The sequence below is a fragment of the Desmodus rotundus genome, chromosome 8 (assembly GCF_022682495.2).
Source record: "Desmodus rotundus isolate HL8 chromosome 8, HLdesRot8A.1, whole genome shotgun sequence".
NCBI classification, from domain to species: Eukaryota; Metazoa; Chordata; class Mammalia; order Chiroptera; family Phyllostomidae; genus Desmodus; species Desmodus rotundus.
In genome coordinates, this window is record NC_071394.1 from 88,106,113 (window position 1) to 88,121,778 (window position 15,666).

At 43.6% G+C, this 15,666-nt stretch overlaps 1 protein-coding gene across 1 annotated transcript in view; it reads right to left on the reverse strand.

Moving 5' to 3' along the window:
- Positions 1 to 15,666, reverse strand: part of CACNA2D3 (calcium voltage-gated channel auxiliary subunit alpha2delta 3) — an 870,474-nt gene that overhangs the window by 98,545 nt on the left and 756,263 nt on the right. The window contains exons 28-29 of the mRNA XM_045192346.2: positions 1,667 to 1,728; positions 605 to 649 (exon numbers count right to left, since the gene is read on the reverse strand). Coding sequence (XP_045048281.1) covers positions 605 to 649; positions 1,667 to 1,728 — 107 coding nt within the window. The remainder of the gene's footprint in view (positions 1 to 604; positions 650 to 1,666; positions 1,729 to 15,666) is intronic.

A 15,666-nucleotide genomic window follows, 5' to 3' on the forward strand; every position in this document is an offset into this window, starting at 1 on the left:
TGGGATTTAAAATCCTCTGAGGTGGGGGATGGTGGAGGAAAGGGAGAGGGGGAAAGGAAAATGTAGGAGGGAAGCACTATGCTAGAATAAAAAAAATTGAATTTTCAGCTCCTAGATGTTCAACTCGTTTAGTACATGAAATTAAGCAAATCATTTAATTTCTCTGATCCTCAGTTTCCCACCCTGCAAAACAGGATAACCATTCCTATGCATTTCACTGGGTTGTTTTGAGGATAAAAAGAGATAGCACATGGGGAAAAGCTTTGAGAATTGTATTGTGAGCTTCAAATGGCAGTAATTTGTATTTTTTTTTCCTATGAAAGGCCAAAATTCTAATAGTGCTGTCTACAGGACATTTAAGGCACTATTTCTCTGGCTGTCATAAGTTACCTGATTAAATATAACTTAGAAAGTGATCTTCTTAAGATAACTTAGGAAGAAAGAAAAAAAAAGAACAAAGCAATTATCCCTGGGTGTTTTGGAGATTGGTCCAGATCAATCTGGCAGCTCTGGCTCTGTTTACAGCAGCAGTCCCTCTGTGAGAAGGTACCCTCTGTCCCCTCCCCTTGACCAGGACAGAAGCAGGGCTAGGAGGCCTTCTTACCTCATCATCACAGCTGATGGAGCATTTGCCATCCAGAGAGGCACACTGTGGGTGGGAGAAAGCAAGGGGAAATGTATTACTTTGACATCCCAGGGTCTGCTGTGGCTCTTCTTTGTCACTCAAGGACAAGCTACAAAAGTCCTGGCATGTTATACAAACAGCAAATTTCATGTAAATGGAATGCCCCACGACAAGACTGCCTGCCCTCTCAAGGATCAATACCAACCCCAAGTAGTGATATAACAGGTAATTTTAGGGAGGACCTGTTTCTTTTCCATTTTCATTTATGTCATCTATTTTAATTCATATTGTTATTCAATAGTGGTATCTTTTTAAGAACTCAAAATCTTTGAGTAATGAGAAATGTAATTATATAATTATTTATTTTTTAATTAATTAATTGCCAGTGACTTTTTAAAAATAAACTCCTGTAGTGTTCTTAGTATACAGTGTCCTAAAGCACACTGTATACTAAATGAAGATCTTAAATCATCGTTTAAGAAATGATTCCAACATTTAGAATGAAAACAACTTATGTGTTGGCATTTCTGCTGCATTACTAAACAAATATCACTGAAATCACTCAGTACAGAGAGCACAGGACCAGGAAAGAAAACCTCAGATTCTCCAAGACAGGGAAGTGCTCTGACCTAAGAGGGTAGAAGCATGCATAGCCAAATCTAGTCATGCAAAGGCCTTCAAAAGTGCAATTAGGAGATTCACAGATAAATAACCAGGCAAGACAAGAGTAGAAAAAACCACTATGAACATTCACAAAGGTCCTCAATAGTAAAAGAAAAACTTTATGCTTTAGAAGATCACTATCTTGATCTCACAATTAAAACTGTTTGTAGGAGCAAATTCCCTGCTTTCCAGCACGTGGTGTCTAACATGCTGACAGCCTTTTATTTTGCAGTGAAATGAAAGGTAATCTGAGCAGCTGGCAGTTCATTTTACAAACATTCATCGGAAATCTGGCACTTTTAGGCTCCGGGTACCCAAATGTGAACACCTGTATAATAACACCACTGCTAAGACTTCAATGTGCTGATTATAACTTACCTGTCTGCTGGCAGTCCAGAACTTCCTTTGGAAAAATTCAAGTTTCATCTGAATGCCTACAGCTGGGAAAAAATTATAAATAAAACAAGGCATTAGTGATCCCTTTACACAATTTTTTAAGGTTATCACTGAAATTTATCTGTCATGGCAAGAAGCTGATATAAGCATATCAGATAAAAACATGTAAAAACAAAATTTACAGTGATGTATACAACTAAGACATACTGTCTTTTAGGTAAGTAGTTTTCAAGGTTACCTGCACTCACAGGACTCTTAATACAGAGCAAACTGAGCCCAGCACAGATGGTTCTTTAGAGACATGTTATTGGAGTATTTCTAAGATTCACATGCATATTATGACACCCTTCCCCAACTCAAGCTAAAAACAGAAATAAAAAATATTTTGAATTTCGCTGTTTCTTCAGAGTTCTCATTTGAGAAACTTGCATTTCCAAAATGTGTACTATATGTGTGTTACTGAAATATAAAATTTGAAAAGCACTTGTCATAAGGCTGGTATTTGGAAGTGAGTCACTTGCTAGATAACTTAGTCTAACTGGCCACCAGGATTCATATCTCAATGATCTTCCCTCCCAGGAACTCTGAGAAAATTCCATTTGTCTACAGAAAGCTCCCTAAAGCAACAGAGAATGATAGTCCCAATGAGAGAAACAAACAGAAAGGGAAGAAGTTAAGAAAGAGGGTAGGAGAGTGTGAGGACTGGAGAAAAAAGCAACAAGATTAGCCAAAGAACATATATGCATAGCCCATGGACCCAGATAATGTGTCAAAGGCCAGAAAATGGGGGTGGGGGCAGGGTGGAGGTAGGCAAAGGGGGCAAAAATGGGGACATCTATAATAGTGTCAACAATATAAAAACATAAGAAAAATTTTAAAAACTGACTTGAAACTTTGGAAAGTGGAATTTGGTAGAACCTCAGAACTATGACAGCACTTGCTCACAATATTTCTCTCCATAAAGCCCAGGCAATGTAACTATGCAAACCATATCAGAAAGTGCTCAAGTCAGGGCAAAATCTCATCAGGTGGTGAGAAAACCTTAGGAGTTTGAAAAGAAAGAATGAGACTCTGTGCTGGAAATACTGGACTCCCTGAGGGACAGCACTTACTCCAGGGCAGTTTTGCAAACTTCAGTCCATTGCTCACAAGCTCCTCAATTTTTGCCATATCAATATACCACCAGTATCACCATTTATCTTTCCATTCTTTTTTAAAAGTTTAAATACCTAAAATAACTTCAACCTAAGTAATAATATCTATCAAAAAAAGCACACAATTATAAAAGAAAGTTCACTTGGCACTTCTAAAATCTTACATGCCATCATGTTAGACGCCCACCCCCCCCCTTGGGGAATCATTACTGTGCTGGCTTCAGGAACTTGAAGATTCATAAAGGTCTTGGGCTCTTACTCTTATAACTATCAAGTGCATTCCTACCTTCTAAAGACATTGTTTTTTTTTCTTTTAATTTTAAAAAATTTATTGATTTTAGAGAGAAGAAGGGAGAGAGAGAAACATTGATTTGTTGTTCCATTTATTTATGCATTCATTGGTTGATTCTTGCATGTGCCCTGACTGGAGATCAAACCTGCCACCTTGGAGAATGGGGACAAGGCTCTAACTGACTAAACTACCCAGCCAGGGCCAACACATTGTTGAAGGAAGCCCTGAGGATCAGGGTTGACTAGGATATGCGTACTTGGAGAGACTCATTTTCTATCTTTGCACTTAGAATGTCAGACTCTAGGATAAGACTAGGTAGAGCTAAGTGTGGCTGCAGGGTGCAGAACGAAAAATCTCTGAGATGAGCCATTTCAGCACATTTAAGGCTCAGCCTGCTTTGCCTTAAGTTTCACCTACTTTCTGGACTAGAAGCTCTCCAAGGGCAGGGACCTGCTCTTGCTCCCCATTGCATCCCTGCTCCCAGCAAGGTGCTAAGCACACAGAAGATCCGTCGGTAAACACTGGCTTTCTTTCAAAACTGTCAGGTGATATTACAGTCAGTAGAGATAAAGATGGAGGAGTAACACTACCCAGACAAAGGTTTTTCAGTGGCAGTTCTCAACACATTAAAACAACCTGGAGACCTTTAAGCAATATTACTGGTGCCTGTGTGCCTCCACCCTCCACACCAAGACAAGCTAAATCAGAATTTCTTGGAGTGGCATCTAGGCACAGGCAGTTTACGAAAAGCACCCTCGTTGATCCAAATGTGAACCCAGAGTCCAGCATGTCTCTCTGCTGCATTGACTATCGAAGACCTATCATGATGTCAGACAACAACACTAGCTGTCATTCCCAGGCCTGGAGAAAATATCAGAGAATACCTGAAGGGAGCTGACTCTGGAGCCTGAGGGTTGTTTAATGCATTTTCAAGTAAATCTTGTCTTCCAACATGCCTGCCAGGCCTTATCTCTGTTGGGATGAGCCAACCAAGGAAGCTGTGAACCAGAGTGTGGCTTGGTTTTGCTGCAGGCAGAGGGGAGCCAGCCCTGAGCTCTCAAGAAGGGGCTTGAATAAGTATCTCAGGTTCAACCAAAGACGGGGAGGGTGGAAGCAAACTGGCTTCTAGGCAGAGGGCCTCAAAATCTTTTTGACATCCACTCAGTAGTATATAAGAGGAGGGTGGAAGATGGGTTTGTCTCTCTTTGCCTGTGTACCTCTCCCTGCAGCTCCCCTCCCACATGGCTTTCCATCCAGCCCTCCCCAGGCTGGCAGTCAGAGTAGTTCTGAGGCTACCTTCCAGGGCCAAGGTCAGCACCATGGTAGGCTTGGAGACTCTATAAGATGAAGGCAGAGAGTTCTCTGAAGGAGTCACCCCATGGTGACCTTTCCATGATGTTTCTGGCTCCAGCAGCCCAGAGATGTCCCAGCTTACACATCGTCGGAGTCTCTCCATCAGAGACCTGTACTCTTTCTGAGCACCCCTGCTGTTCTACATGGAACCCTGTTTTCACCTCCCTAATGAAGCTGGTTACTTCCTCCTGGGTGTTTATCCATCTCACATACTTGCAGCCTGCTATCATCTGCCCCTTTCAGTCTGTACCCCAGCTCCTCAGAGCGCTTTAATCTTTCCTCATGAGTCAGTCCCTCCGTCCCATTAATCATGCAGGCTGCTTCTCTCTGATCTCACTCCAACAGGCTGTATCCTCTCCGTGGTCCTGATGCCCTAAACTAGGCACTGCTTCCCTTGCTCCTCACTGCCCCCTTGTCTGGGCCATGAGGTCAATGACAGCAGTCTTCCAGACAGTCCTGATAGCAATGGGTCCTCTCCGTTTGACCCAGCTCTGTCTTTGCTCCCTGACCCTCAACACCCTCCAGCAACTCTGGCCCCTGGCTTCCCACAGCATGTCTGGGTTTGTAGCATTTTTACCTACAAGTTAATATACTTCTCTATGATCAAGAGGCTCACAAGTCCATTGGTGGGTCAACTTCATTCCCATTTGTTCAGTGGCCTCCTCCAAGCCAAGCTCCAAGCTGGATACTAAGGGGAATGAGAGCACACTCTCCTTCAGCGTGTCATTGGGAAGTAGCCATATGGTAAAAGGGATATCAGAGGCATAAATAGAGCACAGAGGGTGGGGCAGCCTTGACCAGAGAATGGGTGAGAGCTTTATATTAGGAAAGGCACAAGATCCAACTCATAGGAATAGTAAGAACAGGAGAAAAGATGGTACTTCAAGTGCAGAAGCCACACAGGCAAAAAGATACATTTTAAAACACACTGTCTCTTCTGAGGTTTTAAAGAATGGGAGCTGGGGGACGTGGCTGGTTGGCTGAGGTGAAATGGCAAGAGGTCTTGACCAAGGCATCCGAACAGTATCCTGGAGGCCAGGGGTTGGCTTGAGGCCCAAATCTACCCTCTCTGTGTAAGTGGACTTCTATCAGAACACAGCCACGTGCACTGGTTTACTCACTGGTACAAGGCAGAGGTGAGTTGTTGCAACAGAGACTCAATGGCCTACAAAGCCTAAAATACTTACTATTTGGCCCTCTACAGAAAAAGTTTGCTGACTCTTGTTGTAGGGCCCGAGAAGCCACTTAGCAATCTTTAAGTAGAGAAGTGGCAGGGCCTCAGAGTTGTATTTTAGAAAGCCCACGATGAATATGAACTTGGTTGAAGAGGATGCACTAGAGAAATGGCCTGGGTAGTGGGAGATGAGGAGAATTAGATGAGTTTTTGGCAGCCACAGCTACTTGGGGCATTTGGTTAATTATCTCAGCATTAAAAAAATGTAAATTAAAAAAAAAAAACAACTACCAAAAAAGCCAGAAAAAATCCTCCCCACAAACAAACAAAAATGCTTAAGAACATCTTGGCCAGCTCTGTTCCCACCTCCCCCCCCGCCCCATAGAGCTTCCACAAACAGAAATTTATCTTCCTTTCACTGTTTTTCTTTGTTTTTTTCTACATTTTTTCCTTTTCTCAACTTTTTTATTGTTATCCTATTGCAATTGTCCCAATTTTTCCCCCTTTGCCCTACTCCACCCATCCCCCCACACAGTCAATTCCCAGACCATTGTACATGTTTGTCCTTCGTACGTGTTTCTGTGTAGTCTCTTCCCCTTCTTTCCACCATTATCACCCTTTCCCTCCCCTCTAGTCACTTTAGCAAGTCCCAGTCTCTTCCCCCCCCCCATTCCAAATGGAACCTGAGATGTTTGTCATGCCTGTCTATTTTGTTCTTTCAACAACATTTCAAGCCATAACAGTGTATTCCAATTCAAGTCAATCTTGCTAATTTAATAAGGAAAACAAAGACAAAAAAAATGCTTTAGTGAAACCCAAGTCCCAAAGAGTATGCAGAAAATAGAAACACCAGCCCTGGGTTTGAAATTTTTAGACAGTCCAGAAAAATCATCAACATATTTCTCCTGGAGTTGGGGGTGCTCCTCAGTTCCATTTCATTATGAACACTCCCAGGTTTTCTGCTGGGAACCTGCAACAAAAGGACGGAGACAGAGTCCCATTTTCCTTCTGGTGGTACTTCACTCACCTCCCAGGAGCAGAATAGACCCTTTAGCTTCTTCCCAACATGCTGGTACATATTGGGTGAGCCTCTTAGGACAGTAACCACAAGACACTGTGATGGTCTTCAGAAACCAGCAAAACAACAGAATCATCGTTCTGAGAAATGCCTTCCCCTAAGAGCCTCAGAGCCTTTCACAAGAAATATTCAGGTGTCTGGAACACTGCCATCTCTTTTGGTTATCCAGAGGCCTGTGCCTGAAGCTCACCTCAATATTCTAAGAGGGCCAGGGAGCAGATTTTCAGCTCTGCAGTACAGACCTTCCAGGAGGTATCTGACTTCCAGGCTTCCTCTTTCTCCAACTTGCTAACTTCTTTCCTGCCTACTACTCCCATTCCCTTCCTCCCATGTTTATCAGAAACCCAGAATGTGCTAGATGGTGAAGACATAAGATGAAGACATGAGGGATGCAACAGCCAGGGTGGGAGCCTGGGCAGGGCAGTCACATCACTGAGGAGAGGACCGCACTTCGGCATTCTCGGAGCTAATGGAGATGCACACAGAGCATCGTCCAAGCACCAAAACAGAGAGACCATTTCATTTGTGGATGGCACTTGAATTAGAACTCACAGCTGACATCAGTCAAATGCTCTGGTCTTGTGCTGCCCAAATTGGTGGCCACTAGCTACATGTGGCTACATAAATGAAAATGAAATAAAATTAATAATTTAGTTCCTGAGTTGCAGTAGTCACATTTTAAGTGCTCAATAGCTACTGCACCCGACCATGCAGACCTAGAATGTTTGCACTGCAGTGGAGAGTTGTATGGGACAGTGATCAGTGCTAACAGGAGGGATTAGAGAGAGGAACTGGACACTAGCACTTTTTAAAGATTGAAGGTAAGTCTCCATGCTACCCACTTCATGAAGGTGGAAGAAATGAGGATGACTTAGGTATGAGAATTTAGATCAGAAAAAAATGTCCATGTGTGAAGACCTGGATTTACAAAGGGAAGCTGGTAATTAGTTTGAGAGAAACCCGAAGAAATCAATGCAATATGCTCAATGTGGCTACCACCCCCAAGATTTATTTATTTTGCTTTAGAAAATTTGAGAATACAAATTACATTTCCAGTGCTATTATATTCAAATGCATTCAAGATGAAATCATGCATGCATCTCATATCAGGTTAATAGACATGCATTCGAGTGTAATCTGAGACTCACCAAAGAACAATGTTACATGTAAAATTAGAAATAAAATAACTTTTTCATATTGTATTCATTTAGAAATAATTTTCTGTGGGCTCGGCCTCCAGTTGCAATATACCCCTAGGAGCACAAATCCGGTTTGTAAAATAGCGCTAACCATGCCTGGCACGCAAGTTCACACAAACACCACTGCTCCCATTCACCAGTCCCTGGCCATGCAGCCTAGTCACAGGCACATGGAGAACTCATGCAGGAGAAAGAGAAACCATGCTGCCACCATCAACAAGTTTTAACCAGGAACATTTTCTTTTCTTTACCAGGAGAACTGGTTTTTAACCCTTTTTCTAAGGCTATTGCTGTGTGCCCTTGGGTATGTTGATCCACTTGTCTGGCTATCCAAAGAGAGTCACACTAGCTTTCACTTCTAAACAGAACTTTTGTGGGACGCCCATAAATGATACCAAATAAAATGATGTATATTAGAACACTCTAAAGGCTTGATAGTATTGTCAACACTCATGTTATGATTTGTCACTAGAACATTTATCCTTTTTCTTGTATTTTACCACCAACTAAAATTTCATGTCAATAAATTCAGGCTGAACAGAAAATTCACCCATGATAAAGCCATACTTCCCGGTGCTGGCAATGTTCTCAGGGTATAATATTGCAGGTAAGCCCTCCACAAAATTATGAGAATGAAGAAGGGGAAAAAGGATGATGTGAGCATTGGCAAAATGGAGCAGAAAACAGAAGATGTTATCTTCCAGCTGTGAAAGCTTTTGGAATGGATTTTCCTCTCCAGGACCAAGGAAAGGTATGCTCCACCATTCAAACCCTCTCCTGAAACTGTGACCATCGTGCATGTTCAGGACAAGGCTAGACAGGTCAGCGTAGAGAATCAAGAAGGTTATTACTGCACCATCAGCTCCATGTGCTCATCAGCCAGGCTACCAGCCACGAAGCTTCTGGTCTGGCTGGCTACGGCTGGCAGCATGTGGGCTATGACTTCATGCCAGTGCACAGGCAGAGAAACAGATCCCAGAGCTGCCCTGAGCTGGTCTGCCCCACAAACAGGAGTGTTTTCTCCTAATAGATTCCAATCCATGGGCAGAGATACGGTAGAAAACTTTATCTTTATTGGAGATAATAAATCTATAATAACTTAATAAATAAAATATCTGATAAGGATTTTCTATGTATTTCATTATGCAGAAGCAGAGCAAGTTTTCTTAAAATCCAAATTCTACAAATACATGCCAGCCATGCTTCACGCAGACAATGAGCTCCTCACTGACCATATTTCTCAAGCAGGATAGTGGCTATTATGTAGAATAGGGTTAGTATTTCCCACCCTGTCCTCAGCCCCCCTTTGACAGAGTCCCTGAATCTTCGTTCCTTCATGCACAATGGCAAGGACTGCCAGCGGTGATAGTAACAAGGCCTGGCATATTTAGATTCCAACTTGCCTTCATTAACGGTCAGCTGTAATAGCTCTTAGCCAGGCCACATTTGTTTAAATGTTTCTTCTGTTTGTTTTCAAAACAGTTAATTGCAAGTAGAACTAACAATGCATCTGAATGTCACTCTTTTGGAATATTTCATGATTAACTGGGGATTTGGAAGAAGGCCACTGCTCTGGAGCATTGAGGAAAAGAACTCTAACCATCCTTACATCAAATATAAGCCCATTCCAGAGATCTGCTAATGTCCAGGTTAAATGACTTACCACATGAATAACAATTTAAAACTGTAATGTGAATTATGACATAGCTCATCTGTTAAATATTTCATGTGAAGATTTTAATGAATTGCATGATGGAATGTTGGACAAAAAAAGACAACTGAAATCCTGGGACTAATTTGGGTGAAATTGAGAACAGAGTACCCTTGCGAAGATGAGGGGGAAGAAAAGGCAGCTATACTCATGTCCCCCTGGGTGTCAGACTGGCAAATCTAAAGGCTTTCTTAAAGATTATGGGGGAGGGAGGATGATCAGCAACAACCCTTGAAAAAATATTTAGATCAAAGCAATATCCATTTGTTATAATCTTGGTAAAGCCTGAACATTAATCTCCTAGGTATGGTACTATTTCAAAAATTAGGAGGGAAAAGCATTCTTACAGCCGTAGACTCACCTCATAGTTTAGCCTATGACGGGTGAAGAAATACAATTACAAAAGGGGAGGAGGTATTTTAAATATAACCCCCTAACCGATCGCATATTTCACTTCTAAAGTATTCCCTGTGGTATGGGGGTGGGGGCGGTAATCTTTCTTATACATGCTTTTAAGTAACAAAGAGCTACATGATATATGTCTGTGGTGAGAAAGAGGGAGGGGAAACAGGGCTCATTATCACTTGATTGACAATGCGATAGCAGAAGATTTTCTTTGAAGACTCAGAGCTTCCGAGGCCTATTTTAATCTGAGACCATCCCCACCCCCTGTCTGGAATTGGCTTCTGGGAACATGCGTAGGAAGACCTGATCCATCTGCCCGCATGTTTCTTTCATAATCACTTTGTTTTTGTCCTGTCGGAGCTCCTTGGGAGCAGGCACCTTTGGTAAAGTACAACAAATGACAATTATGAATGTTTCCTCCATTTGGGTTCTAATTATTTGACAGAATCAATGTTGAAAAGAATTAGCAGGGCCGTGGACTGGAATAATAATTTTCTTTTTACCCCTGAGGTAATCTGGAAGCATTTTTCCAGACTTCATCTGCAGAAACCTATATTCCCTCAGCTTTCTGAGGCCAGTGGAGTTGGCATCAAAAAGTTTTTGTCAGGTCATTTTATGCTCACAAAACTCTTCAAATAATATTATTTCAATAAAGTTTTCAAGCCAATACATTTTTAGAGTCAATTCCCATCCTTTCAACCTTTCAGAATAAAACATTTAAGCCTCAGGCTTCATTGTATTTTAATCAGGGTTACACCAATCAATGTCCATTAAGAAAATTATAAGCTTCTAAATTATAGCTCCCCAGTTAACAATTTCTTATTAGGTCACCACCTAATAACAGTAACCAAAGAGATTATAACAAAATCAAGGGTCAGATTTCCAAACATTTCAAAATCCATAATAGAATGGTCACCTGTATTTGCCAAACACCTCCGTGCTGGATGTAGCCGTATTTAATGCCAAGCAGCACTGAAATATACACGTGGGTGGCTCACAGAGCTGGAGGAAGTGTCCAGCTCCTCTATTCTACAGCTCACATTCCAGGGCACACAGAAGAAAAGGGACTTATCTGAGCATGCTCAGCTCAGTTGAGGGGGCCACAGCTCCCAAACTCAGATTCCTGCAGTGCTGGGTGGGAACTGCAGTGAATGAGAAGCTACTCTGTGCCTGTGTAAAGGGAGCATCTCAGCTCAGCTCAGCTGATGCCTTGTGGGAACATGACCTGGGTCCTGCAAGATATTCTAATGCCTGAGGAGAAGCTGAAAATGCAGATTTAACATATAGACAATTCAGTAAAAAATTCACAGCACTCTCAGGGGGTTACCTGATAAAATATTTCTAATTTGCTAAATCTGGCAACCCTATACTGAGGATCACACAGCATGCCCAGGCAATGACCTGAAGGGACCTCTGATGCAAATTTACCCCTGAGGACATGCAGAGAGCTTGTGTACCACAGCCATGTACCAACTCTGGGAACCAAGGCCACCTTCATCAATATGACTTTTCTATTTGTTCCAGAAAATTCTTGTCTAGAATGATAAGACTATAAACAAGTGAAAACACTCTATGATTTCCTTGAGCAACTTCCCCCAAATCAATTTAGTTGAACAGCGGACTACTTGGGACAACAGATGGCTCAACTAGGAAAACTGCCCACTTATCAAACAACTCTTGATTTATCAAGATTTGAGAGGTCGACCATTCTTAAAGGAGCCAAATCTCAACCAGATTCCCACACTGAGAGAGCGGCCTGGACCCCAGGACCCTAACCAAACCCGTCTGACCTTCCCTTCTGGGACACCACTCAGCCCCATCACGGTGGTGCTTTGCCTCACTGCTGTGGGGAATAAACCTGACTTTGATAGGTCTACAGAATACTCTGATGACCTTCTTGTCAACCGTCAAACCTGCTTTATTTTTCTTCAAAGCATTTGTCAATAGTTGGCATTAAATTATATCATGTATTTTTCATTGTGTCTCATTCTCTCAGAAGCTGTTTGTTTACATCTGCATTTCCTGCACCCAGAAAAGTGCCCAGCTCCAGCAGGCACTTGTGAATACATGTCAGATGAAGGGCTAGACAGTTGGATGCTCTGCTGATGCAGAAGCCAGACATTCTCAGTTTTCTCTCTCAGGAGACCTATCTTTGCCATGCAGGTGGCATGGGCTCTGTCCTGTGCAAATGGAGAGCCACAGAAAGGTTCTCAGCAAGGAATGGGTGTGAGAAGTGAACAGTTCTGTGCTTTGGAAATACCTGCACATAAAGGTGGGGGGGCTGCATTGCTTTGTGTGAGGGGGACTGGTTAGGAATTGGGAGTGTTCATACAGCCATGTGAGAAGTGACAGACTCACTGGGCACAGGTACCAGGGATGGGATGGAGAGGTATGGTCTTATTTCTAATCCCTCCTGACTAAGTGAAGTCTGTAACCCTACGTTTTACATCAGCACATCAATCCATTCTACACCTTGCCAGATACTGCCCATCCCCCAATCTCATGGCTCTACCATTTTAGTTTAGTAAATTTCAACATTTTGATTTTGCTTGCAAATGAATTATTTCATGAAACCTGTTTGTCTGCTCACTAGACTCATCTCAGAATTATATAAGACATATTCCACAATGAAAATTATTTTATAAATTATCATAGGAATTATAACACATAATAAATAATAGGAGCATTGATAATATTAATTAATACCCTTTATTAAACCCGGTACTATGTGCCAGACACCTGCTAGAGGTTTTCGATACTTTATAGCCAACACTTAGAACACTGTGCAAGGTGGACTATACCCCCAGCCACACTTTGTATAATGAGAAGACCAAGGATCAGAGAAATGAGAGACAGGCCTAAAGTATCCATACTAGGAAGTGATTGTCACCCTTGTTTTTACCTCACAGAGTGAAGTCAAAGAGGTTTCCACAACTATGAGTTCTAGCAAGCTCTCCATGTTTTTTTTTTTCTTTCTGTCCCCCCCATCAGATAAAATGCAGGCTGGGGGGTTGGGGGGCTCAAGATAAGTCATGCATCATTCTCTATTTAAACAATCCAGAATATTTGCACCAATTGTAAGAATATTCAAATTGACCCTGTCTTCCTGATACTAAAGACTGATTTGTTTAGGTGACTGGACCATTACCTTAAGATGACTCTGAGAACACATTGCCTTTTCCATAAGTAGAGATAGGGAAGTATTCAATAAAGCATCAGGGTGGATAGGGTGAGAAGGAATTCCTGAGGACCCAGGGACCAGGTGAAGAGGGAGTGTGAAGAGAGCATTTTAAGCCACATGCAAAATCCCAACCTGGGAAAGAGCTTGGAGAGTCTGAGAACTCCAAGACCACCACCAAGGCTGAAGAAAGAGGAGAAGCTGCACTGCCTTCATCTTTATAGACCATGACCAGGACCTAACGAGGAGGTTCGAACAAAAACTGGTGACTCCTTTGGTGACAGCTCATCACAAGCAGAATTGCCCTCTTGATGGTGAGTCAACAAGACCACTTGTCCCAACGTCTCCCCAGTGTCTCCATTTCAAGTGACCATAGAAAGGACAACAACAGAACCAGGCAAGGGAAGACCATGTGCTGATGAGTGTGCTCAGGCAGCAAGGCGGCCTGCTAAGGCAAGTCCAGCATGCCACCGGGCCAGGTTCCCTCTGGCCATCTAGAGACCCATTTTTAAGTCCAACACCTGGGTGGCAGATGTGTCCAGCTACAAAAGACCTGGCCCAAGGCAGATCCTCGCAGAACAGCTGCACACAAGGTGATTATGAGCAGGGAGGGAATGGGACAGCGGAAGCATTAATGAGAAGGGCAGACAGCGTTTTGGAGTAATCAAGCACTTTTTTTTTCTAGCCTCTTGGAATTTTAGGAGCTTGGAATATTTGGGAATCAGTTTTGGAGTGAAGGATACTAGTTTTGTCCCGTAAATTAATCAGGCAGATGTTGAGGATGGAAAAGCCATCTTCTGTCATTAAGTGACTACTCCCAAACATGTGCTTGGCAACACCCGAGCCTCTCATCTGGGTTCCTGAACAGGCTTTCAGAAGAGGCTGCACTGGACAGGTCCCTGTGTGTGTTCAGGGTGGGCTGTCAGGGCGGGGCAGGCACTTCTTTTTCTAATTGGGCAAGGAAGTTCAAGTCTTTTGCTGGAGGCCCACACCCTCTCTGTAGACAGAGGCTTCAGTGGTGAGCCAGGCTGCCTGGCCTCTGTGGTCCTCAATTCAGACTGGTATCCTTTCCACAAAGGCTCCTGGGTGCCCAGCAGGCTCTCAATTAAACACTGAATGAATGAGTGAACAAGCAAAGGCCCTGCACTCCAGGCACTAGGCAGTTAATCCGTGGCCTCTCATGCTTTCTGGGGGATAACAATTTGAAACGCAATCATTACCAACATTCTGCCCAGACTTTACTGGCACCCCTGGCTCGTCTCCACTCCTTCAGCTCTAGCATTGCATGCTCAGGGCCTCAGGGAAGGGAGGGCATTGAGGAACTCAGAGGAACTCAGAGAACAAAGGAGGGAATTCTGGATTTTTAAGTCTCAAAAGCTGAGGACCCCCCAGGAATCTCAGGACTGGAGGGATGACTAAGGACCTGCCTGAGTCAGTTCTTACCCTTTTCACTCTACCTCCAGCCCCCTAAAAAAACTGCACAGGAAAGATGGTCTGACTGGAAAAAGAAGAGAATCCAGGAAAGCCAAGGTGATGGCCAACTGAGGGATAGACTTGCAGGTATCCACCTTCCTGCTGCTACCCTAGGTTTAAAGCCGAGGTCAGAGTGTGTGACTGGGGGGAGGGCACTCCCACAGCATGGGGGAGTACCCCAATACACACTCCTCTCCCTGGAAGGCCTGGGAAGCTGCAGGACACTGGAGCTTGGCCCCCTCCAGCCCTGCTGGTGCTGGGACAGACAGTCTGGTGGAGGCCTGGGATGGACAGACACCCAGTGAAGGCTCCATGAAGGCTCATCAGAGTGAGGCCTGGGGATGGCCAACTGACCTATGCACAAAGACTGGTGACACAGAACCAGAGTGGACTGGGTGACTCTGAAAATGCCTGCGCGATTCGAAGATCAAATGCCTGCTCCCACCCTTCAGCCTCGGGTAGGCCCTGGGCAAAGAGAGGAGATACACTAGATTCACTGAACATTTTCTCCCACCGGGATAACTGAGGCCTATGAGAAAAATTAATTTTAGTTCACATAAAGCTTCATTGATTGCCCAGTTGAAATGTGTGGACTGAGATCGGTAGCTCTTTCTCACTTTTGACCCCCCCAAAAAGTGGGTGACCTCAGAGGTCCAATCAGATGCCACATCCTAGGCCTTTCCCACATCTACCCCAGGGCCAATCCTGGGACAGAACCCAGGGCCATGGGCGCTAAGCCCCGTCACCCTCCTCTCATGGTGATTCAGTCAGCCAGTGGAGCCCCCTCCTAAATGGCCACCCAGGCAGGTCCCCAAGGCTGTGTTGCAGGTCCCAGCAGCTTTCTCCATAGGTGAGGGGAGCAATGAATTCAACATCTTCATCATCAACTCCTCTCCTGCTTGGTGGAAACCAGACCTTTCAACATGTACAAAAGTCTTCAAATGGAAAAGATTATGGGGCCTTCT